General features: G+C 42.2%; 1 protein-coding gene across 1 annotated transcript in view; it reads right to left on the bottom strand.

Moving 5' to 3' along the window:
- The window catches only part of ALCAM (activated leukocyte cell adhesion molecule), a 114,929-nt gene extending 101,405 nt beyond the window's left edge, over nt 1-13,524 (bottom strand). Inside the window, exon 1 of the mRNA XM_058829214.1 lies at nt 12,895-13,524. Coding sequence (XP_058685197.1) covers nt 12,895-12,994 — 100 coding nt within the window. The 5' untranslated portion in view covers nt 12,995-13,524. The remainder of the gene's footprint in view (nt 1-12,894) is intronic.
- Between the last annotated feature and the right edge of the window lie 11,761 nt (nt 13,525-25,285).

Here is a 25,285-nt window from a genome sequence, read left to right as displayed (position 1 = left end):
AGAATCGGTAACAATGCGCTGTGAGAACATGGGCTGCTTCCTTCCAGGAGTGAGAGTTTCTTGCCCATCTCGAATGCCCACGGTGTGAGGAGTGAGTCAGTGCACGGAACATCTGATGGCCCAACAGGACAGGCACAGACATTCAGGTCACCCAGCGAATATATCCCTTCCTTGGCACATTACCTCATACACCAAGCCTCTTACGATGCCTAGAAGAAAACACTCAGGGCTTTTTTCTCCCCTCAAAAAGACCATCAGTATGAAGAGCTTTTCAGTGTATCGATCCTGACCCCTAAGTGGAGAGTGAGGCTGTCTAGAAAGGGTGTGTTAGTCCAGGTGCTTGCACTATGAGCACGGGCCTCATATGCCCAGTGCAAAAATGCGTCAGCTTTGCAAAGTCCCTGTGGGGAAGCAGAGATGGCTTCCTGAGACAGGAAATAACACTGAACTGCGTGGCTGACAAAAGAGGAACAGGGTGACATGGCAGTAACACGATCTTTACCAAGAGGAACATCCTGCTGAATTAAGGCAGGTGAAAGGAAAGCATGTGAGTGTCAAACCCAGGGGAGCAGATGGAGATACAGACGGGCAGGGCAGGCAACACCTATCTTGAAATTGGCATCTCCCCTGCTCCTCTCCCTCAAAATATTCTGCTCAGGGGCTCTCCTCAACCTCACCACTTTCCAGAACGCTTTCTGCTCTCCTGTCACAACTTGTTCCACTTGCAAACCCACATCCAGCTGCCCTTCTTGTGCACAGGGCTTGCCTCCCCCACCCACACAAGGGCAGAGGCAGCAGACGCTGGCTCCAGGCGGCTGTGCCAGGGCCCTCAGCTTCCCTCCTGCTGACACAGCCTGCCTGCTCTCCCACCCCAGGCTCTCCACCACAAACACCCCCTCCCACCATCTCTGCAGCAGCAGGGGATGTGACAGGCCACATCCAAAAGCTGGGCTTCCCTCACACTCAGCTGACTGTTCTCCAGAAACTCACCCACAGGACACGCTAGCCCCACACACGCCGGCTGCAGCTCCTCCTGTTCCCAAGCTGTCTGTCCCTTCTGCCCCAGCTTCCCAAACGACACTGTATCCTTCCCTGCCTCTTTCCATGATATTGCTATAATACTTCTTTTCACAGGCTTAAGGGATATACCTGGTTGAACATGCTGGAAGGAAGTTCTCTGCCCTTAATTTGGGTCTGCCACTCTGCAGAGATGCTGATCTGTGTCTTTGCCTGATCACCACTACTGACAGCAAACTTCTCTCTCCAGTCTGCAAAGGCTGCAGTCATAAATATTTGCTTACAGAACAGTGGCAGAAAAGTGAACTTTGAAGTATGCACATCAATATACCCTGTCAAAGATCCAAAATGCTGCTGTTGCAATCCTAGATACTCCAGCTTTAATTGTTCTCACCTCTAAAGCCTTCACTCTGCAAAGCCTACAGAACACAGACATACACTAGTTAATGACACAGTGAAGTTAAGCAAACAATAGGCTAGCAAAAAAGTATTTTATATTTCTCAGCCTGAAATGTTTGCAAATATCTTTTGATGTTTAAGCGGTATTTATAAATCAAAACCACCTCTATTATGCTATTTTGCTTTCTTTAAACCATAAATCTAGACCTTTTCTCTTAAATTTCAGCTGCCAAAAGAATAAAAACTGCTGGGTAAGAATTTAAGTAATCTTTACATCTTTTTCCCTTTCCTATGATTTTTGAGATGTCAGGCTCAGACTCCCCTCCAAATAAAATGGCAGTAAAGAACAGCTTTAGCTTCCAACTCACTATACAAGATTTTAAACCTCCGCTCGTGTATCATCAGTAGAAGAGCTCACATGTGGCAATATACAAAATACAGCACCTAGAAGGCACAGTTAAGGCCCACACAAGGGTTCAAGGCGAGGCTAAATCACAGACATGGAGGATCCCTAGCTGCAGCATTATCTGGTGGTACAGGCTGACACTGTCAGGCTCCCTCCTGAGTCACAAAACACTCAGCCTAGTCCCTTCCTGCAACAGAGAGTATCCCACAGGAGTGGCTACTCCTGATGCAAATGGTGGCAGGAGCTGGACCTCCCTGAGCTTTCTGGACATGTGCTGCTCCAGTTCTGACCACAAGACAATTTCCCTGTTCCAAGCCTTGCGTGGCAAAGTTCAGCCACCCTGACACTGGGAGAGCTCTTCAACATGCAATTCACCTGGTATATCTGCAAATATAATTTGCACAAGATTAGGCATTCCAGACTCACCAACAGCTTGTTGGCAACAGAAATTACCTGTGATGTGCATCCATTGCAGAAGTAGACCATACAAAATTACTCAGCCTTGCAGTTGTAACTACAACATTAGCAAGCAGCCAAAGGCTATGAAGTGTCCATTATGTTTGAAGTATAGCTCAACCAAATGCCACAAGAAACACAATAATTTTTCCACCACTAAAGTTCTAGAGATCACTCAAATCCTTTCAGATGAAATGCATGCTGTAGTACCTCCACCCTGACTTAACAGCCCAAGAGCGCTGACATGTCCAAGGGCAAAGTGGTTCTCCTAAGCCACCATCAGTCCCAGCTCACAACAGCTTCCACAAATATCACTGCTTGAAAAGCCTGGCATATGCTGTCACATTTTTCAGAAAACACTCATCAATTTCCTCTTTCACTAAATTATATTTTAAAAAAAAAGAAAACAACAAAACAACCAACCAAAAAAAAACCCATCTAACCCTGAATCCACATCCAGTCCTCAGTGCTCCCTGACCACAGGGAATTAAAGAAACTCTGGATTTTGGTGGTTTTGGCTTTTTTGGGGTTGTCTTTCTCGTTGTTTTTGGTTTGGTTCTTATTTTTGTTTGTTTTTTGTTGTTGTTGGGTTTTTTTGTTTAACTTTCAAGTTACTGTTGAGGAAGATAATGAAAACTGCAGAGCTTAGCATTTTATTAGCAGACAGAAGATTTAGGTCATAACCTCACACCTGGAATTAAGCCCCAGTAAAACTTTTGGTTTTATAGTAAAAAAAGTCCCCAATGACAGAGTAAAAGTTCAGCTTTAAAGAAGGAAAAGAAAATACAAAAAAAACATAACTAGAAGTGATTTAAAAGCTAGCTAAAAAAACCCCTTTAAACATCATTAAAAGCTTTACCAAAAAAATAAAGGTTTTCATTGAAATATTCCCTTTAAAGTTTCTATTTTTAATTAACAGGGCCCCTCAAATTTTATGTAGAGTTTATCACACTGTCACAGAACTTGCAGTCTGTCAGCCACCAACCTCCTTCTGTGATTATGAAAAAAAATCTGGACTGCACAGTATGTCCAAAAAAAACAACAAATATTGACTCTATTGCATGAAGAGAGCTTCCTCAAAAGGAGTCAAGGTCCCCACATGATCAGTGCTCTGCTCTCTCATACTTAGATGAAAAGCCTTCCAGAACAATTGTTGCTGTTTACAGATGATGATGCCTCATGGGAAGATGAGAAATCAGTTGAAACACGAGTAAAAGCAATATGGATGTTATTTTTGTGAATTAGAATCCACACCTAAAACAAAGCATCCCACCCTACTAAGAGGGTTAAGTTTTTATATGCACTCACACAAAACTTTCAGTGTGAAGCTTATATGTGGTCTTCAGGAGTAACCATAAGCAAAACCAAGAATAAATCATTTTGATAAACAGTTAAAAATGCATGACTTCCGCCTGGAAAAAATTAACAAGCTCTTGGACTGAGCCATCACCTTCAGTCTTCAAAACTACTCCCACATCTAAAAAACTGGACTGAGCATTCCAGTTAGCAATGATTCACCTTCCTCTCCTCCTCTGGGTGCAAATATCACTCCTCCCAACACCCCACTTCTTTCTGGATAAAGCTGCTGGCAGCTCACACTCAGCCATTCAGCATTCACTACACAAACACACTGTGTTATTCATTCCTCCATGCCCTGTGCCACTGATGCAATGGAAAGAGAGCCAGAGACTGTGAGTATACTGGGTGTGCTGAAGCTCATCTTTCCTTATCACTGCTGGACTTGCAGATGGACATAATGATTAAAAAGTGATACACAGAGGGCTTCATGCACCATTCACAGCAGAAGAAAAGTGTTTCTAAAGTAAGCAGGCACATCTCTGCAGGTCAGAGAGTAAGCAACCCCCAAGTGTAAAAGGTAAGAATTTCTCATGCTTGAGAGGAACAGAGATCTTTCCCCTCTTACACAGCAGAAGTGAAACAGCCACCACAGACCTACAGATGACCACCACTACAGGGAGTTCCAGCCTGTGGGCTCTTGAGCTGCATGCTGTGCAAGAGGAGCTCCCAAGCTCCCCAGGCTGAGCTGAGCTGCCCTGGTGGCTGCAGCAGCACTCCAAAGCCCCTTTGCAGGATGGTGACAGCCAGCAGGCTCTGCAAAGTGCTGCCAGCCTGCCTCAATGCCCAGATGCATTCCCACTCCCATGAGATCTCCAAAAAACCCACAATTCTCATTTCCCTGCTCCTATACCTTCAGCTCTCAGGCAGACACAAGGCATCTCTTTTTGCCCCTCTGATACACAACAGTTCTACACACAGGCCAGAAAGTTTCCCTTCCTTCTGGCTGCAGATACCAAGGGCTTAAAGCTCTTTTGAGACAAGAGCTTTCTTACAGAGCAGGCAATACATCACGTTAGGATGCATAGAAGATGACAAAATTATTCTGTGAATCTACTAAAAAATGGTTAACCTGCCTCTACAACCACCACAGTCACCTTTGCAACACACCACTTATTTCCCACTATCTCAAAAGTGTTAGACATCTCCCCCTGCTGCCCCCAGAAGCTGTGCAGAAGTTTTGGATTTTACACCTCAGGGTATTTAAAGCGACCAACAGTGACAAGAAATGACCCACAGACACAAGGGAGTCTGGATGAAATACCAGAATCTGACCTTTACCAAGTCTGCAGGTGAACTTCCAGAAAGCACACTCCAAGATTCACATAGACAGTTTGGAACTTGCTGCTGTGGGGCACCTCACATTAACTGGGGTTAAATCTTGAGGGTAAAGGACTTAAATTTCAAAGCTGAAACAGAACATGTTGCATCATTCAACTGCAGTGTAATGTGCCAGGTCAAACTGAGCTACGGAGCAGTCGTCCCTCCAAAAGTCCTGTTACAGAAACCATGTCAAGAGTTAAACTACTGGAGCAAACCATTTTCTGAAAGTTTTAAATGTTTAACAAAAGAAAAAATATTGGGGGAAAAAAGTGCAAAATATAAATTTATGAAATGCAAAGTAGCTGTCATTATCTACTCATATATTGGTGACTGTTTCAAACCACAGACTCCATTACTAACCATAATTACTTTACTAACCGGAAAGCTCTACATTACTAAGTTCTTGTCTGTGCAAAAACACAACAGTAAGAAACATAATTCACTCAAACTAGAAGCTGCTGGGACATTCATAACACTGATTTTCTTATTGCTTCTGTGTGTAGGCCAGGTCCAAAATTAGCAGCAAGTTGTGTAGCAGTTTGAAAACTGGAGAGTAATACTAAAAATACTTGACAAAAATCTCAGTACTGAATTAAATTTCGAAAAATTATCCCTTCACTAACCCTTAAAGCTGTCAAGCGTAAGATGCAAATGTTTTCTGGATTTACATCGCCAGTTGTCAGGGCACTACTTTGCTGTCAAGTGTCAGAAATTTTCACCTTCCCCAGTTTTAGAAAGCAAATCCCATACTGGGGTATCACTGTGTAGATTTTAAAATAATACATGTTCTGTCATCCTCTCCATATGCAAGCATATGATGTGCTGTATCAAGAATGAAAAAATTGATTCAGCATTCTCCTCTCTTCTGAAGTTATATGGCTACACTGCAATTTCCCTGCAATCCTGCCAGAGTATGCCATTTGTCCTTTTCCTGTTCCATGTGTGGTTTGGTAGGTAAAGGTCACTGAGTTCATCTATACTCTCCAGAATAAATAGAATAATCCAACAAACCATGATTTTATCTGGATAAGTCACGGAATTCACTTTGCTAAACACATGCTGCTTTGTACATTTCACAAAATAAAATTCCACGCAGAAAGGGAAAAATGCATAGATTAATACTCTAGCTATCTCATCAGCAGAAAAATAATTCAGAAGCTGCGATTAAAAGAAGCAGCATCTCACAAATAATTTTGAGATCTCATAGCTGCCTTCAATTTTTCAAGCCATGTATTCTCTGTAAAATATCCAGTTATAGACTCTTAAGGGAACATTTACCATTCCAACCCAGAGATAAACTGTGCCAACCCTCTAAAATAGGAGCCTTAGGAATTCTCCCTGGTCAGCATGAAAAACTCACTCAGCTCAACAGTGAGTTCTCAAAAAATAAATTTTTGCATTTTCTAACAATAACAAGGAAAGAAAAAAACCTGAAACAAACCCCAAACACACCTCACCAAAAATTCACATTAAAAAGTCAAACAACAAAGCCATGAAATAAGTCAGTTGTATATAAAATGCCACACTTAAATCAAGCTGTACACAAGTGACATCTATTTTGTTCTCCAACATCTATGGCTATTTTCTTTAGTTAAATTGGAGAAAAATGGATTAAAAAATGCAACTTCTGCAGCAAGCGAAATTATAAAGGGCATTTATCCGGAATTCATCTGAAGAATAATGCTGAGTTCATTAAAAGCTTACTTGAAGGTGACTCAAAGAATATTTTTTTTAGAAGTGCTGTTCTTTATTGGGACTTCATAATTAGTTTCAAAACCATCTGATAAGAAATACAATTTTAAAAATGTAAGTATTCAAGAAAAATATAAAGTCCTACGTTTACAGAGCAGTTATTAGCTTTCTGTGTGTATGCTTTTCTGTTAGAGACATGGAATGGGTTAAAAGCATACACCTAAACTGGGTTATTTCACAATGACCATGTTTACAGAATGGCATACATATTCCACTTTTCCTTAAAAAATAAAAACCAAATCCCAAAAGAACTTACTGAAAAAAGAGATATTTTTAAACAAATGTCCTACCTAACATTTTACTGGAAGTTCCTAGCTCTCTCTCACCCCAGCAGTAAGCCTGGTATCATCATTTCCTTGTCCTGTTTGTATCCTACTTCATGCCACACCACTCTTGGCCCATTCAATCCCTGGAAATACCCTGTATTTATTCTTATTCTTTTTTGGACTTCCCCATGAATCTCACCACCTGCCTCCCTAGACAAGAAAGCGTCACTTAAAAGCCTGATTCTGTAGTGTATTCATCTGAAACACCCAAAGCCTTGCAGCAAAAGAGAAGTATCTCTAATTGAGTCATCTTTTTGGGTTTGCCTATTACGTGATTTGGATTTGTCCTTCCTTCCCCTTCATGCAACAGGAAGCCTGTGATTGAAAGTAAGATGCTTTCAGTGACAAAGCCTAGCACTACAAAAACACTGAAGAAACCAAAGACTTTTAATATAACTTTCTGGCTGAAGCCAGAGGTCTGGGAAAAGCTGAGACACGCTGCTTCTAACAGTAAGGTAGCGGAGCTCCCTCTATTGAATTAGCTGCCAATATCTCTTCAAAATTTAAAAGATGCCAACTGTGCTCAGAATTGATGTTCCAATAAAAACCCAAAACCTTCCAGCCTGGGCAGCTGGGACCCGTCATGTACACTATGTGCGAGAGACAGCTAAGGGAAGGGGACAGCCACCACACAGAGCCCATGACACATGTCAAAATGTCACCGCCTGCCAGGGCTCCAGCCCTGGGGACTTCTGCTATCCTTGGCTGCTGTCTGAGAGTTTTTCCCTCAGGTCCAAAACTGCTGTAACCAAAACCCATGATGAATGATGCCAGGTCATACTACAGATGGTGCTACCACAGCACAAAACACAACACACAAATGCAGTTTGAACTTTTGAAGTTTTTCTGCAGGGGTTAACTGTACAGAGTAAAAATTAATATCTGGATATACAGACTGCTGAAACACTCATTAAATCACCAACTGCACTTTTTACTTCATATTAAGGGAACAGATTAGTATTCCATTGCTGTTTAAAGCACTTCAAATGCTTTCTACCCAAACATTACAGAACTGTTCTAACCCCTGATAACCTCTAAAAATCATACCCTGAAGCTGCAGGTGCTCTGTCTTGCTCTCTACACTATGGTATCACCTTCTCCCATTTTTTACCTTCCAAAGAAACATAATTCTTATTAACGATAAAAATACTAGATCAGTGGAAGCAGCAGTGTTTTAATAAGCAAATATTTATTTGCCTTTCAGGAGACATATATGCATGATAACAAATGCAATTTGACCTTAAGCTAGGCAGAAATTCCTCAAAAGAGCCAACACTTTGGTGCAGCACATTAACATCCACTGGTACAGGATTGTGATTCAAGCCATCCTCAATAAAACACATTGGGGAAAAAGAAAAAGGAAAGGAAGAAAAAAAAAAAAAGGAAGAAACTTGATCTGATCACTGCCAGTACTGGACTGTCAGAATACAAGGTGTATGCACAAGAATAGAATCTCCCCTCTAAATGATGAGATTCATTTTCTAGTGTATTAAAGGCAGAAATGTACAGCCTCCTTAATATTCATCCTGTTCCCATTAAAGAAAATATACCAAGATAAAGAACATGTAGGTCAAAGTCTTCTGGGAAGATAACACTCAACCATTTCATATCAAGTTAATGATAAGGGAGTTGTTAATATTCAGGTTTTCCTGGAAAAATCACGTTCTGCTTGAGTCACTTCTAATTATCACCCTACAGCATTTACAGTTCTTTAAAAGTCTCTCATTTGAGCACCAGTGCATGGAAGCATAACTATTTTTCTTGAAGACAGAGAAATCAGAATATTGCAACAGGTCCTCAATTCTCTTACAAATGTGGCCCTGCAGTTTATACACATTTTTTAATAAAAAATGACTGTATTACCAGAGGAAAAAGCTGCACACCAGCCAACCCAGAGGAACCTTGAGTTGCACTGAAGAGGGAGCCTATGGGGAGATTATGGGGGTTTAGGTATGGAAAAATAAATATATAAAGTCTAGCCTCCTATCAGAGCTGGCAGAACTAACCAAGACCATACTATGACACCATACTATTAGAGATGTGTAAAAGCAGTTTCAACAATCAGCATGGTAGTATTAAAAAGCCACAAATCTTTTGTGTGTGAGACAACCACCGGAGAACAGACCTCAAGCCAGCTTATCTGTAATCATCATGTTATGGTCACAGAGTACAGATCACAAGGAAGGGAAGACTGAATATTGATAATCTAGTGTTAGGAGGGCAAATTATAAATTACAGCTCCTATAAAACAAGCACATTCAGTCTCTGTTACTAGGCTCAAAGTGGATAGAGAGGTGTGGCTCCTTTGTAGTCTGTTTCCTACTAGCAACCTGCTCTTATTTCACCCAAGAAGTCCAAAATCACTAGCCAAAAAATACTCTCCACAAAGTCCTCTGGTAGGAACCTGAAAAAGTCCATGATGGTGTGACATGGTATAAGCAGCCAATATATTAAAGCTATTGCTGCTGCAGAAATGTTTGTTTTCATACATCTTAGAAGGATCTCATATGGAATCAGGTATGACACTATGGAAATCTGCAGTGAGCACTCTTACATCTAAAGACTATAAACCTCACTGTGTAAGCAAAATATATGCAAGAAAATAGAGAACACAGTTTTATCCAGCTCACACAGATGTAATTTGCATTATGTAAAACACACTATTTTATTTTCCCCTTTATCTATCATCTTGCATAAATATTTAGAGATCCTGTTCCTCAAAAATTTCTGCTGGAAGTAAATCAACAAAGGAATTCTACTACAAAGAAGACAATATACAAACCCAGGGCAAATAATTTTAACAACACAGGTTACTTTAGGAAGGAGAATGGATAGTAGTACAAGAAAGGGGATTACTCTGACACAGGTTGGAAGGAGAAAATAAAATATCTTGAAATTAAATATGACTTGTGACATATATTTATTTAATGAACATAGCAACATATATTTTCTTCAGTAAAAAATCTGCTGGCTGAAATTGAAAGGATTTACAACCTGGATGATTTCTGTTGTTGCCCTCTGCCCTCTCAGTGCTACAAACCCAACAGTAGAGGGGAGAGCATAAGAAAAGTAGTTTATGTTGGAAGACTTTCAGACCAAAAAAGAAAAAATAAAAAAAAAATCTCTAAATACATGAAAAGCTTAAAGCTTCCCAAAGTAATCAATCTAACAATTAAAACTCATTTAGGAATCAGTCTGGTTTGTTACCTTGCTTGTTCTATTGGACCACAAATACATGGCACACTGAAGCATATACACGTGGTGCAGATGCTTTCTGACTTCGGTTTCAGAAAACCCATGTGAACTCCAGATCTTAACACAGAAATCCAGTTTCCCTAGCTCAAAGTCACACCAGATACACCAGGGGAAAATCGCAGTCAGGAGTGAGAACACAATGAGTGTCGCGAATAAGATTACACGTTTCCGGCTCACTAGGCCTAGGCAATACTGGCAATATGTAACAAGTCTAGTAATAAAATGAGAGACTAAGAGTTTCATTGTTATAATCCACCAGAAAGCAGGGGGAGAGGAAAAGATCATGATTAGTTCCTGATTAAGAGCTGACTTTCTTTTCACATACAGCCATTTCCTTTAGAGATGTATGAGTTTATAATCGGTGTTCTCACTTAGTCTGACCTCGAGTCAGTCTCTTAGTTCCAAATGTGTACTTGGAGCCTCTCTCTATTTTTAAGATGGGTATCTTTCTAGGCAGTTCATTCTGTGGAGAAACAAAATCAAGTTCTCTCATAAGGATCTCCAGTCTGTCTTGAATATTGCCAGATATTTACAACTGAGGATATAAACTTTTAATATACTTTTAATAGCTCACCTATTGCTTTCCACATCCAAAGCTCAAATGGAACTCCCAAAAGCTGAGCATCATGATACAGTAACACATCCGTAATTTGTTTAGATGATAGCAAACTAACTATCATCTAAAATAGCTGAGATAGCAAGGGGGAAGAACCAGTAAAGCTACAGCAACATCAAGACCTTTTCATAGGTATTTTTGTATCTAAGTACCTTTTATACTCCTCGGAATAAACATAGAGATAGAGGTTTAAATCTACTACTGGGCTTTCCAGGCATTTTCAGTACTGCAGGGAAAGTTTCTAAGATGAGGAGGGGCTGGTTTCTCCCCACATGTAGCTCCTTACAGTTACCCTGGGCTTCTCCTTGAAGGGGCAAGGAAGGAGTGAAGAGCAGAAAGAACAAGTTAAAGGCTTTGCTGACAACCTATTAAGATCATAAGTAGTCAAGTGCCATCTTTTTATACAGCTCCATCAACACAACCTTTGAGATAAAATATTTTATGGTTTCACATTTTCTTCAAATGGAAAATGTAGGCAGTCACACAATCACCAAGATAGTTTTGTATTTACTAGGCTAAATCTCTCCACAGGGGCCAAGTCCTGTTTCTTAGAAGCTGAGGTGCTTATCCCTCTGATAATCCACATGCCTTCAAGATTTCCTAAAATGAACAATCTTTCCTGAAGACTTACAGTGCATCACAGCAACCAGTATTCTTTGTAAGCTCTGCCACCGGGACTGGTATTTATTATGTCCGACAGTGATTATACCCTGTACTTGCCACAGCAAAAGCCTAGCAGCACAGCCCGACACACTGCTTATGGCTCCAATATTGCTGCTGATTTTGTCTGGAGATTTTTTACTCTTCTGTTTGAAACTACAGATTCAGCAGCCTTGCTTCACTGTTGTAGCTAGTTTTCTACTTGGAGCTTGTAAAACACAAGCATAAATGCATCTAGTGAAAAACGTCTGCTCTCCCATTTCGCCAAACCTTGCTGGCCGTAAATGGTTAACTGGAGAGCACGTAACAACCCGGCAGAGGCCAGGAATGAAAAACCACCACCAGCTCCAACACTTCTGCAAAGCCTCCGTTGTTGCAAAGGCACACAGAGGCAAAGCCATTCCTTAAAGCAATACAAAATTTTACCACAGGCTGACGCTCTTTCTACAAGAATAATGAGACGGTCCCCGCGCTGAATGCAGAACTCCTCACTTCACAGCTTTTCCCTCAGACTTCACTTTCACACTCAATATTTACAAAACAAAGCCTACAAACACCTCATAGCCAAAATATTCCCAGAACAATTACGATGTTTAGCACTCTCTGCGCCTTCCTACTTCCCTAGCGCCTCACTCAGGAGTGCTTTTACGGAGCGGGGAGGGGAAGCGAAGTTCCCCACGCGACCCCGATCCGCCGGAGCAGCCTCAGGCACGCAGCGCTGCCCCCGCGGGCCGGGCACCGACAGCGGGGCTGCCCCGCCGCGCTCCCCGGGCTCCGGCCGGCAGCGGAAAGCGGCGGCAGGCCGCCGGTCCCGCGGGCTGCCGGCAAGGCCACGGGCGGCACTGAAGGGGCGGAGGGGAGAAGCGGCTGAAGCGCCCAAGTTGCAGGCGGCTCGCTGCGCAGACGTGCCGCTCAGCCTGCAAGTGGAAGCGGCACCGCACCGGGGCTCGGCTGTCGCTCCCGCGGGGGCAGCGCTGCCCGGGGGCCGCTGACAACGCCCCGGAGAGACCCCACCGCCGCTTCCCACGGGGAGAGACGAGACCGGCGCTTGTCGGTCCCCCTCACCGCTGGGGCAGCTCCTGCCTTTCCCGCAGGAGCACCAGCCGGCGCACCCTCGGAGGGCAGGAGAGGACCGCTCTCCTCCAGAAGCGCAGCGGGATGCTGCGGGCACCACCGCTCGGGAGCGACCCCCGGCGAGCAGGGAGCCCGCGGTAGGTGCTGGGGCGCTCCGGGGAGCGGCCGGGGGGAGCACCGTCACCTGCGCCCCGGCCTCCCCTCCGCCAAGTTACGGGCGGCCGGGACGGCGCTTCCCGCGGGCGGGCGCTCACCTGGGGGCAGGCAGAGCGCCGCGAGCAGGAGGCAGAGCAGGGGCGGCAGCGGGCGGCGGCGGCAGGAGGCGCAGGCAGCGGCGGCGGGAGGCTCCATCATCCCGCCTGCCCGCGGCGGGACCGGGAGGCGGCGGCGGAGCGGGGCGGCGCGCCCGCGGGGGGCTCTTCCCTCTCGCACCGGGGCGCGGCGGAGACTTCTCCCTCGTCGAGGCCAGGAAGAACCGGCGGCGGCTTTCCCCCGGCGGCGGGAGCAGCGGTAACTTCCTGGGCGCGGGCGGCGGGGCGGCTGCTCTCCTCTCGGCACACGGCGAGGAGCGACTCCGCACCGGAGCAGGTGGCGGCTCCCTTCTGGCAGCCGAGCGGCGCTCCAGGACTGAGCGCTGCGGCGGGAGAGGCGGAGCCGGGCGGCGGCGGCGGCTGGGCTGGCCCGGCCCCCGAGCCCCCGCCTCTCCCGGCACACCGCACACGGCACACAGGCGGGGGGAGCCCCGCGGGCAGCCCCCGCCACCGCCCCGCCGGCTGCTGCCTGCCCTGCCGCCCGGGATGTGCCTTCTATGCCGTGGGATGTGCCTGTCCAGCCCCGAGATGTGCCACCTCTGCCCCCTGGGATGTGCCGCCCGAGATGTGCCTCCCCAGCCCCGGGATGTGCCTCCTCTGCCCCCTGGGATGTGCCGCCCGAGATGTGCCTCCCCAGCCCCGGGATGTGCCTCCTCTGCCGCCCGGGATGTGCCTCCCCAGCCCCGGGATGCGCCGCTGCCTCCGGGAAGCGCTGTGAAGGCGAGGAGGCCGGGGCTGGCGGGCATGAGGGACAAGCCGATCCCCCCTTCACCTACCCCTGCCTTGCCTCTGCTCGTCGCTTGGGCTGTTTTCTGGTGCTGTGTTCAGGATTCGTGTTGGTTACGAGTACTGCAAATCCAAAGCTAAACAAAAAATAATAAATAATAATGGTAATTATTATTACCCGTTCTGTTGTGTGTATAGAAATGTGATGATGCCTCCTCCGAGCCAAAATTATTATTAAAAAAAAAAAAAAAGACCAAAAAAAGAAGATATAATAGCCATCAGTTTAATCTGATTTAATTGATATAGCAGAGTATTGGATAAAAGGCAAGGACCTCACAACACTCTAGCTCCATGAAGAAATGCACTGCAGGGTAAAGAGGGATCTTTCGTCACTTGTGGAAGTCGGCTGCCCTAAAGGTCAAAAAGATTCCTCATCAAAGTAATGTAATCCAGAAGCAGCGCTTTCATGCACAGTGCTCTATTCTCCCCCCGTTTCGGTTTCAGTAAGCAGTGCTGTTTCACTGGCAGGGAAATAAGCACGCTGAAGCCGCACAGCAAGTTTCTCAGCTAAGTTCTACGTGATCAATATGTAGCCCACGCTGTCATGTGAAGTAAACCTGATGTCAAAAATCTGAAATATGAATAATGCACATGGTTTGGTCTCTCCAGAGGGACTTCCTAGTAGTGAAATCTGAAATATCAGGTGCTCTATCTTACTTCACCATGTGATGATTGGAATTCTTTTACAGGAACTTCCCCAAAACTCCAGAAAATTAAATACAAACTTAGCCAGTCTTTTGTGCTATTTTCAAAACAATTTTCTTGATGGCTTACAACTAAAAATACTTAAACATTACAGTGAATCAAAGTAGGTTTAGAAAAAGACAGCCTATGTACTTTTTTGTGTATCATGCTTGCTTTCTGTAAAGCAGGGTAAGGATATTTGGCTTTTAGAACTTCAAGTCTAAAGCATTGTCTTCACTTCAAAAAGTCCTTCTGTTCTTCCACATTATTATTATTATCTTTCATATTGTGTAAGGCACGCCTTGCAATCAGTTTTAAAAATACTTTACTTTCTAGGCTTACTGCTCAGCAGAGCTCTGTCATCCTTTGTTTTCTCAGCAGATTTCTCTTTATGGGCGTATTACTAAGCAGATTAAAAAATACTACTTTTAAGATCAATAATCTTTTTGTTTTCCTGTTGAAGCAAATTAGTATTTCCCTTTCAGTATTTTGTTTTCTTGCATGTTTAGAAGTTATAGGGTAATCATTAGTAGGGATATATAATATTTCTCTTGCTGTCAGACCTGGAGAGTACCTCAAAATCTTGAGAGAGGCTTTCTACAGAATTGCAGTGAGATGACCATCTAACAGAGTTTAAACTTTTGTTTGTACTTCTTTTTTTTTTTAATTTCTAGAGCTTTTAGTAGTATGTGCTGATTTTGCAGCAGCTTGGGCTCCATTACAAATTAAGGGCCTATTCCTGCCTTCTTCATTGATATGAGCAAGCTTGTACAAGTGAGTAAAATTTGGGCTCAGAAAAAAAGACATAAAAGGCCGACTCTAAAAATTATCTGAGTGCAAATAAACATAGGAAAAGGCTTATAGGCCAGAATTCACTCTGCATTTAGTTCATGTTTGCTTTTTTTTTTTTTTTTTTTTCCAACATGGCAATAGCGAGATCAATTTGTATAAATGCAAACACATGGTTTGCTGGTTTAGGGAATTAAATAATGCCCAAGTACCTTGTTTTCAAAGCAGATGATTAACTGCTGCCTCATTTGCATCAACATAATGAATAGTATATGTTCTCTCTCACTGGGAGAAGGGATGAGGAAATCTTTCTGAATATTGTAAATAATTTTCAATGGCACAGTGCAGAGACTAAAAGGCAAGCTATAGAACTACACATATAAGACAGGTAAAACATATAGGGTAATTTTAGAATTTATGCTCAAGATAGTATTGAGAAAAATTATTTGAGGACTATCTTGCTCGGAATGTGTTGCTTAAAGTCTGTAAGGAATAGGAGAAATGTGGGAAATTATGTTTAGGATATAATACTTTAATCAGAAGTATGATTTCTTTAGGGTTTCCCTCACTCCTTTGTCATTTATCTTCAAAGCTGTTTCTACCTTTCACATGAAAGGAGCTCTTTGAATTCTGAGTAAATAGAAAACATCTCGAGCTCAGATTACTTAAGTGTTTTGATAACTTTACAGGTTTCTAAATTTGATTAGCAATTGTTAAGATAATTATTAAAGATATCTTTATATGCTATGTCAGTTCGACTATCCTCATTTCTGAGACTTATAATTAATTCTTTTAATGTCTATTAGGTTGATAGAACATAGATTTTTTTTTTTTCTTTTTTCTACAGATTATTTTCTTGGGCCATGCTCCTCTTCCTATTGAATTTAATGGGAGCATGAGTGAGGCACTGATCTGTTGGGAAAGCAACAACTGCCTGCTTCTAAAGTCCAAAATAAACATTTATTTTGAAGAGGTTAAAACACTTACTAGTACAAAAAAATTCTGTAGAAAATAACTGTTTTTGAAAAGCAATAATAATAATAATAACACTTTGTTAAATGCTTAATCCTATCAAACCATAGATTTTCTATTTATGTGACAAAGTGGATTAAAAGTGTAATCCATTAATAATGGTTGTGCATAATAAAGAGTTTTTGTTAAGCTGAAATGTCATTTTCCTTTTACAACAGGTGCATAAAACACTTTGGAAGGCAATTTCTAGCAAGAATTGTAGAGAGTAGTGTTTAAGAGAGCACCATGCTCCTGATAATTTAATCTATTGTTAACAGTGAGTGGATGACAGTTAATATTGTTCCAAGGAAACTTTGAGGGCTGGTTTGGCTCAGCACCCAAAATACAGCCTGAAAAGTAGAGTCCTGTTGTTGAAACTGCCATTGAATTGTAAGACAAGCATTGGACGTGATGTCCAGCCCTGTGTTTCTGCAAATCTGATTCTGGTTGTTTGGCTAGATGCTGCTGGGGTAAAGGTGTCAATTCAGAAGAGGCCTGAGTGAGTATAGATTATTGTCATTTGAGTTAAAATGCGATTCAACATTATCTTACACCAGGGGTTAATCATATATGTAATCCATACTGCCAGTTACAACATAGCAACAGGAATTTTTAGTGAATCATCCGGGACTTGGCTCATGTTTTATGACTTTTGAGAAATCCACAAGGTCCTTCCAGCCCCCTTAGGCACCTTGAATACCTTTAAACACCAGGCTCTGCAAATCTGAACAAAAGCATGTTGTAGTCAAGCAGAGACTTTTGCTGATTTTGCTTGATTGCACTAGAAGTTGTAGTAGATGAGTATTCATATCTGTCAGAAAATGTTTTGCATTGCTCAGTGTTGGCACATGAGGACAACTGGCAGTGAAATCTTTCTGAAGTGGATCAGCTGTACATGGTCAAGTGTCTCTAGATTGTAAACTATTTCAAACAGAACATGCAGGACACATACAAATGGTCAAAAATCAGAGCCGGTGTAAAAGCAAACTGTGACCAATAGTAGCAAAGAAGAAAGCCTGCTTAATTGGGGTTTCTGCAGATGTCTGCAAATTTGGCTGTCTTTGACCTAAGTAAACAAGACCTGTATATTTGGAATAAATAAAAAAAACCCTGACAAATTACAGTAAGAATAACTGGAAGCAGAATTTTCAGTATTTCTTCACTGCAAAAATCATACTACTCAAGACCATTAGCAAATGCCTGCCAGTGTTATTACAGTAAGCAGCATAGCAATTAGGCTCCTGAAACAAACTTATTTTCTATTACCAATGTCCAGTGCACCTGTTTTTTACATACCTGTTTAACTAAAGGACCAGTACTGTACAAACATTCATTAAAATAAGACTACATTTGTATTAAATACAAAACACCTAGAATGCTTTCAGCTGAGATGAAATTTTCATAAAATAAAATTGAAACGTGAGAATAAAGAGTTTTTGGAATAGCTGGTTATCTTTAAAAGTTTGTAATCTATCTTAAAAACAAAATAAAAATAAAAATAAAATTTTTAGACTATAAGCAGGTTTTGTGCACAAAATGGATGAACCACATTAGATGATGATGATTGATAAGTGCATAAAGAGAAAAAGAAATCCAGTTCTTTGGGCTAGACCGGTACATATCAACTTTCCTGGCCACCCACTCACCTTTTGTGAGGATTCATTTACCTTTTCCTTTGTCTACTTCATAAAGGTTGGAGGTAGGTAAAAGTAAGAAGTTTTCAGATTTCAGGTCTCTTTTTTTCATTACAAAAGCCACTTATGAGGGCAAAGAATTCTTTTTCTGTGAATATCCAGTGCGATACATAATTGTAAAGAGTAGCACTGATAATATATTGGAGAAGTCAAATAGCTATCATACAAACAATGAGAATATTAGCATTGCTAAAATGATTAGACTGTTTCCCCTTTTCCCAGTGTCCATAAAACCAAATTCTTCGACTGTTTGTGCTTTCTAGTCCTTGACAGCCCCTGACTGCAACAGGAAAATACCTTAATAATATAGGATCTGATGGGCCTCCTGTACTAAGGAGCATCCTTGACAAGACATGTTGCATTCTGCCAGAAATATCCTGCAAGCAGCTCTGCAACACCTGGTTTGCAATGTTGGCGTGCTGTGAAGGAGCAAGAAAGAGCAGAATGTCATGTTATTTATTGGGATGTCACTGAGTTTCTCTGCCCTGCTGGATGGATCCAGACAACTCCTTACACTTACCCACAGATGGCCTGCCTGTGTGTAGTATGGACTTTCCGGAGTCTCAAGAGTGCAGAACATAGTTCCCAGAAGGGCTCAGCCAAGTCCTGGCTTGTAAAGTTGCTTCTCAGGCTGAGGAGCCTTTCCACGGCGCTGTTCACAAAGCAGTGGAGTGCAGTTGGTGATGGTGCCAGCCTCACCTGGAAGCAGTTCCCCATCTGTTCTCTTGATGTCACTTGTGGCTGAGATTTGGACTGGCTTGATTCTTGCAAGGTCAGCTCTGTCATAATCTGCCCCGGCTTCCAAATCTGGACCTGTGTTACCCAGTTCTACTCAGGCTGCCAAAGCAAGTGCAGACAGCACCCTGGCAGAGCAACAGAGGAGAATGGAGGCCCACTCAGGCCAGCAGCCTCCTTTCATCCCTGCTGCGTGCTGCCAGTTATTACTACAACATTAAATAATGGTGTTTTATAAGGCAGGTACTCAAATAGCTTTCACCTTTTTCCTGCCTTTCATTTGAGGATTTCAGATTCTGCGAGAGCATTAAGAGCTTGGCAGCCTGTGACATTGGACAAGATACTGAATCCTAGAGATATGAACAGATTTCCTAATCTGTTTGAAAGACCAATGGCGATCAAAAGAAACTATTCAGAATTCCTGAGATTTCATCCTCAGCCTCCCAAACTGAAACTACTCTGTTTATATTTTTGTTGGTTAGAGAAAGGTAATACAAACAAATGTAAAGATGAGGAGCACAGCTGGTAGTCAATTCAGTGAAATGCTCCTGCCTGTACTAGTTAGTCTGCTCATGTTTAATTTTCAGTCTTAGCCAGGGGGAGAAAAGTGGAGGTAACTCATTCAGAGCATGTTGGGGATTTTCTCCTTTGCATTATGAAAACAGCAGCGAAAGTAAGGATGGAAAGAAATGAGGCATATTTTATAGAAAGTTTGAGTGCAAGATATGAAACAGAGTTTGCACTTTATCCACCTGGAGACCACTTGGTTTTAAATCTGCTTATGGCTGAAGAAAATCAGTTGAAATTGAGAAAACCTGTAGGTCTCTGTGGAAGATGGACAGGGCAAAGACAGCTCAGAGCCTTTCATGCCTGCTCAGAACTTATTCGGACCAAAGGAAATTTGTTACCTCTTCTGTAGAAGCAATTTTCTTTCCTTTTTGTCTTGAGTGAACCAAAGAACCTTGATCAAGTGTTGAAGAATGATGTGTTAGTTGAGTAGAGCAGGTGCACCATACTTGCAGAGCTCAGCTCCTTCAAAGTACTGCTTTTTTGAGAGATGCAAATAATAAAAGAGAAATGAGAAAATGAGTGATGCCGATAAAGTGGTAATTGGAAAGGAAGGATTAAAATAGAGAGTTAGTACCAGATTCACATTGGTTTTCTGCGCTAGGGCACTGGATTCTGCACATCCCAAAGCTGGGCAGTTCTCTTGTGTGACAGGCGTTGTCTCAGACCCTACTTATCAGTTTTTCTTTACAGTCCTGATGGTAGTAGACTTTCTCATGCTGCATGACTTTTAACATACACAGCTTTCATTCATTAACTTGGAGGAGAGGGTCAGCAGGAAATCAATTATGCTTTTTTTTTTTTTTTTTTTAATGTAGCCATATGCAGAACCATTAAAATGAATCCGCTGTCTGTGTTCCAGCATTGCAATTTCTTCCTTGCAACCTTTATGGCTGTGTGTCTTCCCCAAGTTGTGCTGCATCAGCACTTGTACATTAGGAAGAGCAATTCCTAAGTAAATGAAAGGAATTTCTTCTTCCCAGTCTGCCAGTTACCCGAGGCAGGAGTACACCTGCCCCAAGGGATGAAAATGTTGCCGGTTGGTTTTGTGTTCCTCAGAGCCACATGTCATCAGATCCCTGGAAAAATGTATCTGATCATCTGTCATTTAACTGGATACCAAGGCCAGATTTGTAAATTATATTTTTAAATTGAAGATTGAAAGGTTTTCAAGACCAGACTGTTTGGATTGCAACACAATTTAGGTGAATAGTATTTGAATATGTCCCTTATGTACGTAAGGCTGGTTCCTCAGAAGGTGATATTAGCCCTTGGAAAGGATGCGGTGATTGGAACTGTTGAAAACAGAGATTTTAATTAAATCACAAGAAATGTGCTAACATACTTGAAGATGTGGAGAGTTAGCACATGGATTTCAAGAATTAGCCATGTACACATTATGATTATAATATGTATGTTGCATTAGAGCAAGAGGCTGTGAAGTGCTTGGACTCTCTTTCAATAGCTTTGTTGTTCTGGAACAAGAAAGAGCCCCTGCTACAGGTAGTTTACAGATGAACTAGATAGGATGAGTAAAGTGTACCTAAAGTTGAAGGAAAGGAAAATTGTTATACATCATCTTGGCTCAGTTGAATACATTACACTGTTGTATGTGTTTCTTTTTCTATATTAAAGCAAAAAAAGAAAAATTGTAGAAAAAAATCAAATCAAACTTGAAAAAACTTTTGATTTGCAGAAATTATAGTAGGAGGTGTATTTTCATAAAAATGAACTTGTAATTACCTTCAAGAAATTGTAGGCATGTCTTCGGGAAGGAGATTTATGGCATTTTATATTGGCAGAGAATGTAACCACAGGTTGTTGGATTAGACACCAGTGCTGAGTCACAGCTTAGAAGGTAATACCAATTACTGGTGCATCCTTGTGTGAGAGGCTCACTGTAGTAGCTTCCCCATGTGCTTTCACTGGCTAAAATAATCAGTGCAATTATAGAAGCAGTGCTGTGAGGGCATTTTTTCTTTTTTTTTTTTTTTTTTTTTTTATAGAGTGCTGAGAATTTCTGATAAGGATGGATAACTAATATGTTGGCAATCTATTTAGTAGCAGTCTCCTACTCAAAGGCTGGAAGACAATCGTTATCAGCTGTCTCAGGATCACGCTTTGCAAGAGGTGGATTCACAAGCACATTGTAGATTTCAAGGTCAGGTTCTCATTCTGTTAGGATGTGTGTAATTGTTCTTTGTTAGGAATGGCAGTCAAAAGGGTTCAAGCCTTCCCGACATTAATGTTCTGAAAGTTTGCAGTTAGTAACAAGGAGGAGAGTCTACCTGTTTTGCTTAGGGAGACTTATCAAGATCTCTCTGCTTTTCTGGCTTACATTTGATCTAACTTTTAAAGTCTATGACACTTTTCAGAAGGCAATTTATTCCCTTGACTCTGCTACCCAGAGTTCTAATTTATTTGCAGACTTTCTGTTCACCCTATTCTCTCATTGTCAAACAGCCTCCCATGTCTCACAGACAAGATGTTTCTGCTTCATCCCATCATTTCTGTTTCTGTTCTGTCAATCTCAGTTCATATGTGTGCCTATTTCTTGGTCTGTCCCCCCACTAAGTCATTTCTTACTCCACCAGTAGGTTTCTACCTGTCTGCCTGTCTGCAGCCTAGCAGATTCCAACCTGCCAGTCAGTTCTTCTCCCCATTTTTTTGTGTGCACTTTCCTTTGAAGAAGAGGAAGATCAAGGACCCCTTAGCTCTGGCCTTCATTTCCACCAAAAATCACCTGCTCATTGCTTGCTGAGCTCAGCAGCATGAGATTATCCTGTTACTTAGAAATTCACCTATATCCTTGTACTGGTTTTGGCTGGGATAGAGTTGTTTTTCTTCCTGATAGTTTCTGTGGTTCTGTGTTTTGGATCTGTGACCAAAAAAGTGCTGATAGCAGTACTCGTACAGTGCCAAGTCCTCTTCTGTTTCTCACACCACCTCATGAGTGAGGGAGCTGGGGATCCACAAGAAGCTGTGAGGAGACATGGATGGAACAGCAGACTCCAAGTGACTGAAAGAATATTCCACATCATATGGCATCATGCAGAGTGCATAAAGCTGGGGGAGAAGGAGGAAGTGGGGGATGTTGGGAATGATAGTGTTTGTATTCCCAAATCACCATTACGAATGATGGATCCCTGATTTCCTGGGGATGTCTGAACACCTGCCTGTCCATGGGATGCAGTGATTTCATTCCTTGTTTTGCTTTGCTTACAAGCATGGCTTTTACTTTCCCTGTTAAACCATCTTTATGTCAGCCTACACGTTTTTTCACTCTTACCCTTCTGGTTCTCTTGCCCATCCCATTGTGGGGAGTGAGCAAGTGTCTGGGTGGCTCTGAGCTGCTTTTCAGGGTTAACCTACAACAGGTCTTGCTTCTTATAGAATTACTTCTGACTCATTGTTTGAATTTCTCTTCTGATTTGTACTTTTTTAAATTCACCCTACGCTAAAGATGTTACACAGTCACTACAAGTGAACAGGCTTTGTATCACTTTATTAATAGATAATGACGTACACAAAATAGTGGTCATGCGGCTTGTTCACCAACAAAATTGTGTATTCAATATGTAGTTCAAGATAAGAAGATGCATCTGTACAAGGACGTTTGCTGAGTGTAAGATTGTTGGGGATTAGGTGTCCCTCCTTTTGTTCTGGCTCACCTAGGGAATTTTTATCCATCAATGGTGGGGAAATCTGACTGCTGGTACTTGTTGGGTGCTTAAGAAACACAAAGAGTTCAGCTGGGCCCAGGGGTGAAGGGGGCAGCTGGGGGCTGCCTGGTTTCTTCAGCTTCAGAGCAGAACTCTTGTGGGAGCTGTTGCTGCAGAGAGAAGGGAATTCACCATCACCCAGATAGAGCTGCTGCTTCTTCTCCTTCTCCTTCTTCATTTCTGGGCCTCTCACCCCTTGTCCTGCCAGGACGTGTGGCAGTGCCAGCCACCGCCACGGAGCTGCTGATCCACCTCAGCCACCATCCCGGGATCTCAGCTCATCCCTGCTGTTCCAGCTGAGTGTTCCTCAGAGCCCTGCAGGAGCACCGGCACTGACTGCCCGAGGGGTTTGTGAAGCAAAGCCTCTCCTCCATCCCTTCCCGTCTCGGCTGAGAAGGCTGTCACGGGGTCCCTGCTTCTGTTTTGTTGCTAACGCTATGGTTATTGTTGTTTGTGTGCCTTGTTATACACACTGGTAAAGAACTGTTATTCCTATCCCCAAATCTCTGCCTGAGAGCCCCTTGATTTCAAATTTATAATAATTCGGAGGGAGGGGATCTACATTTTCATTCCAAGGGAGGCTCCTGCCCTCCCTAGCAGACACCTGTCTTCTAAACCAACAAAAAGGTGCATGCTGAAGAACCATTTGATCCTCAAACTAAACTTTTCCCCTGCTGTTCTTTTGTAAGTTGTAAAATCTATTTAAACAAACAAAATGGATGCATTAATCACAGTTTTCTGCACCTTGCTCACATTCACTCACCCACTCTTTAAGAGTAAATCTTCCAGCATTGTTGCTTTCTCACATAGATAAAAGGTCAAAACAAAAGAAAAGTTGGAAATGGGAAGAGAGTGTAGACATAAGTCCTTTTGTGGGTGAGATGGGGAAGGAAATTAAAATTTGCTTCAATGAAACAGCACAGCAGTATATGAAATTTCAGTTTTCTGAGAATGGAGGTGAGGTTTTAGAGAGGCATAACTGCAGGTTACTGAAGTGAACACTGCTGTTAGACAGACAGGTTTCCACTTTCTTTGGAACCACTGCAACTAATTTTGCATGCATTGTGGACTTTTTTTTTTTTTTTGCAAATCATATCTCTTTTGAGAGAGATGAACCCCTTGAAAAGCAGAACTCTCTAAAAGGCAACCAGGAGGATTTTAGCCTATAATTGAGCTCCTACTAAATTAATGTTGCGTTGTCAAATGCTACTTGATGACATGGAGGATGGCACAGCCATGTAATTCTTGTATTGTATGAACCAAATTCTGAGGTCTTAAGAGGTTCTTAGAGATGGCATCTATCTCACTTATAGCTAAGTGGCTCTTAAATTAAAAAAAAAAAAAAAAAAGAAGAGAATAATAGTACTTAGAGGCAGCTTCTGTGAAGTGCTTGTCATGCACAGTTCCAATAGCACTTTGAGAAAGAATGTCAGTATCGTTATTTATATTGTGTTTGATTGGGAAACTGAGGCAGGGGATGAAGTGTTGAATTCCTGAATCAACAAGCAGTCTTTAAAAAACTCAGAAACACCTACGATGTCCCATGAATGCTAATAGTGCCCTGTAATCTATAACATCTTGTTTTTTCCTCTGAATGTTGCTTGAGAATAAACTATCCTTGAGAGAAACTCTTCAAGTGGGCCACTTCAGTTCCTTGAGAAATGTTAAGAAGTCTGAATTTGAGATTTTTTTTAATCCAATGCCTCTTGGTATTGAATCCTTCATGTCCTTCCCTAAGTATATGTGGAGCCTTTGCAGAAGCCATGGATAATCTGGAAAACAGTATTATTAGGAGGCAGGCAGCATTCTGATTTACCTCCTTTGCATTCAAGTCATATACTGTGCTCTTTGTTATTTCAATAGCTGCCAACCACAAGGACCAGAATGAAGAGCAGGGAGAGGGCTGAGCCAGAGAAGACAGAAGGAGAACTAATATTTTGGCACAGGGGCTTTGCAATGGGTGTATTATCCTCCTGTGACGGCAGATTGCCCTCTCAAGGTATTTGTTCAAAGACATTACTGAAGCTAAGTCCTGCTGAAACATGAAGTTTTAGATAATGCTGGTTAAATGTGATCTGCATATGTGTGCAATAAATAAATTACAATTAGGTCTTTTTATTTTATTTATTTTTATTTTTTTAAAATCCTTGGGATTTTACATATGCAATCCATAGAACGTGTTATTTATCTGTAAATAAACTGAAAATAGTCAAAGCTACGTGGAAGCCATGGTGGGCAGCAGTACTTTTCTTGTACAGGTACTCAGGTGATTGCTACAGTTAATGTAATAGGCATTCTAATTTCTTGTTCTTAGGAACTTTTCATTGTGAGGCCATAAGTTTTGAT

Source organism: Poecile atricapillus, chromosome 1, assembly GCF_030490865.1.
Source record: "Poecile atricapillus isolate bPoeAtr1 chromosome 1, bPoeAtr1.hap1, whole genome shotgun sequence".
Lineage (NCBI taxonomy): Eukaryota > Metazoa > Chordata > Aves > Passeriformes > Paridae > Poecile > Poecile atricapillus.
Note: the sequence above shows the minus strand (reverse complement) of the source record. Positions and strands in the feature narration are given on the sequence as shown.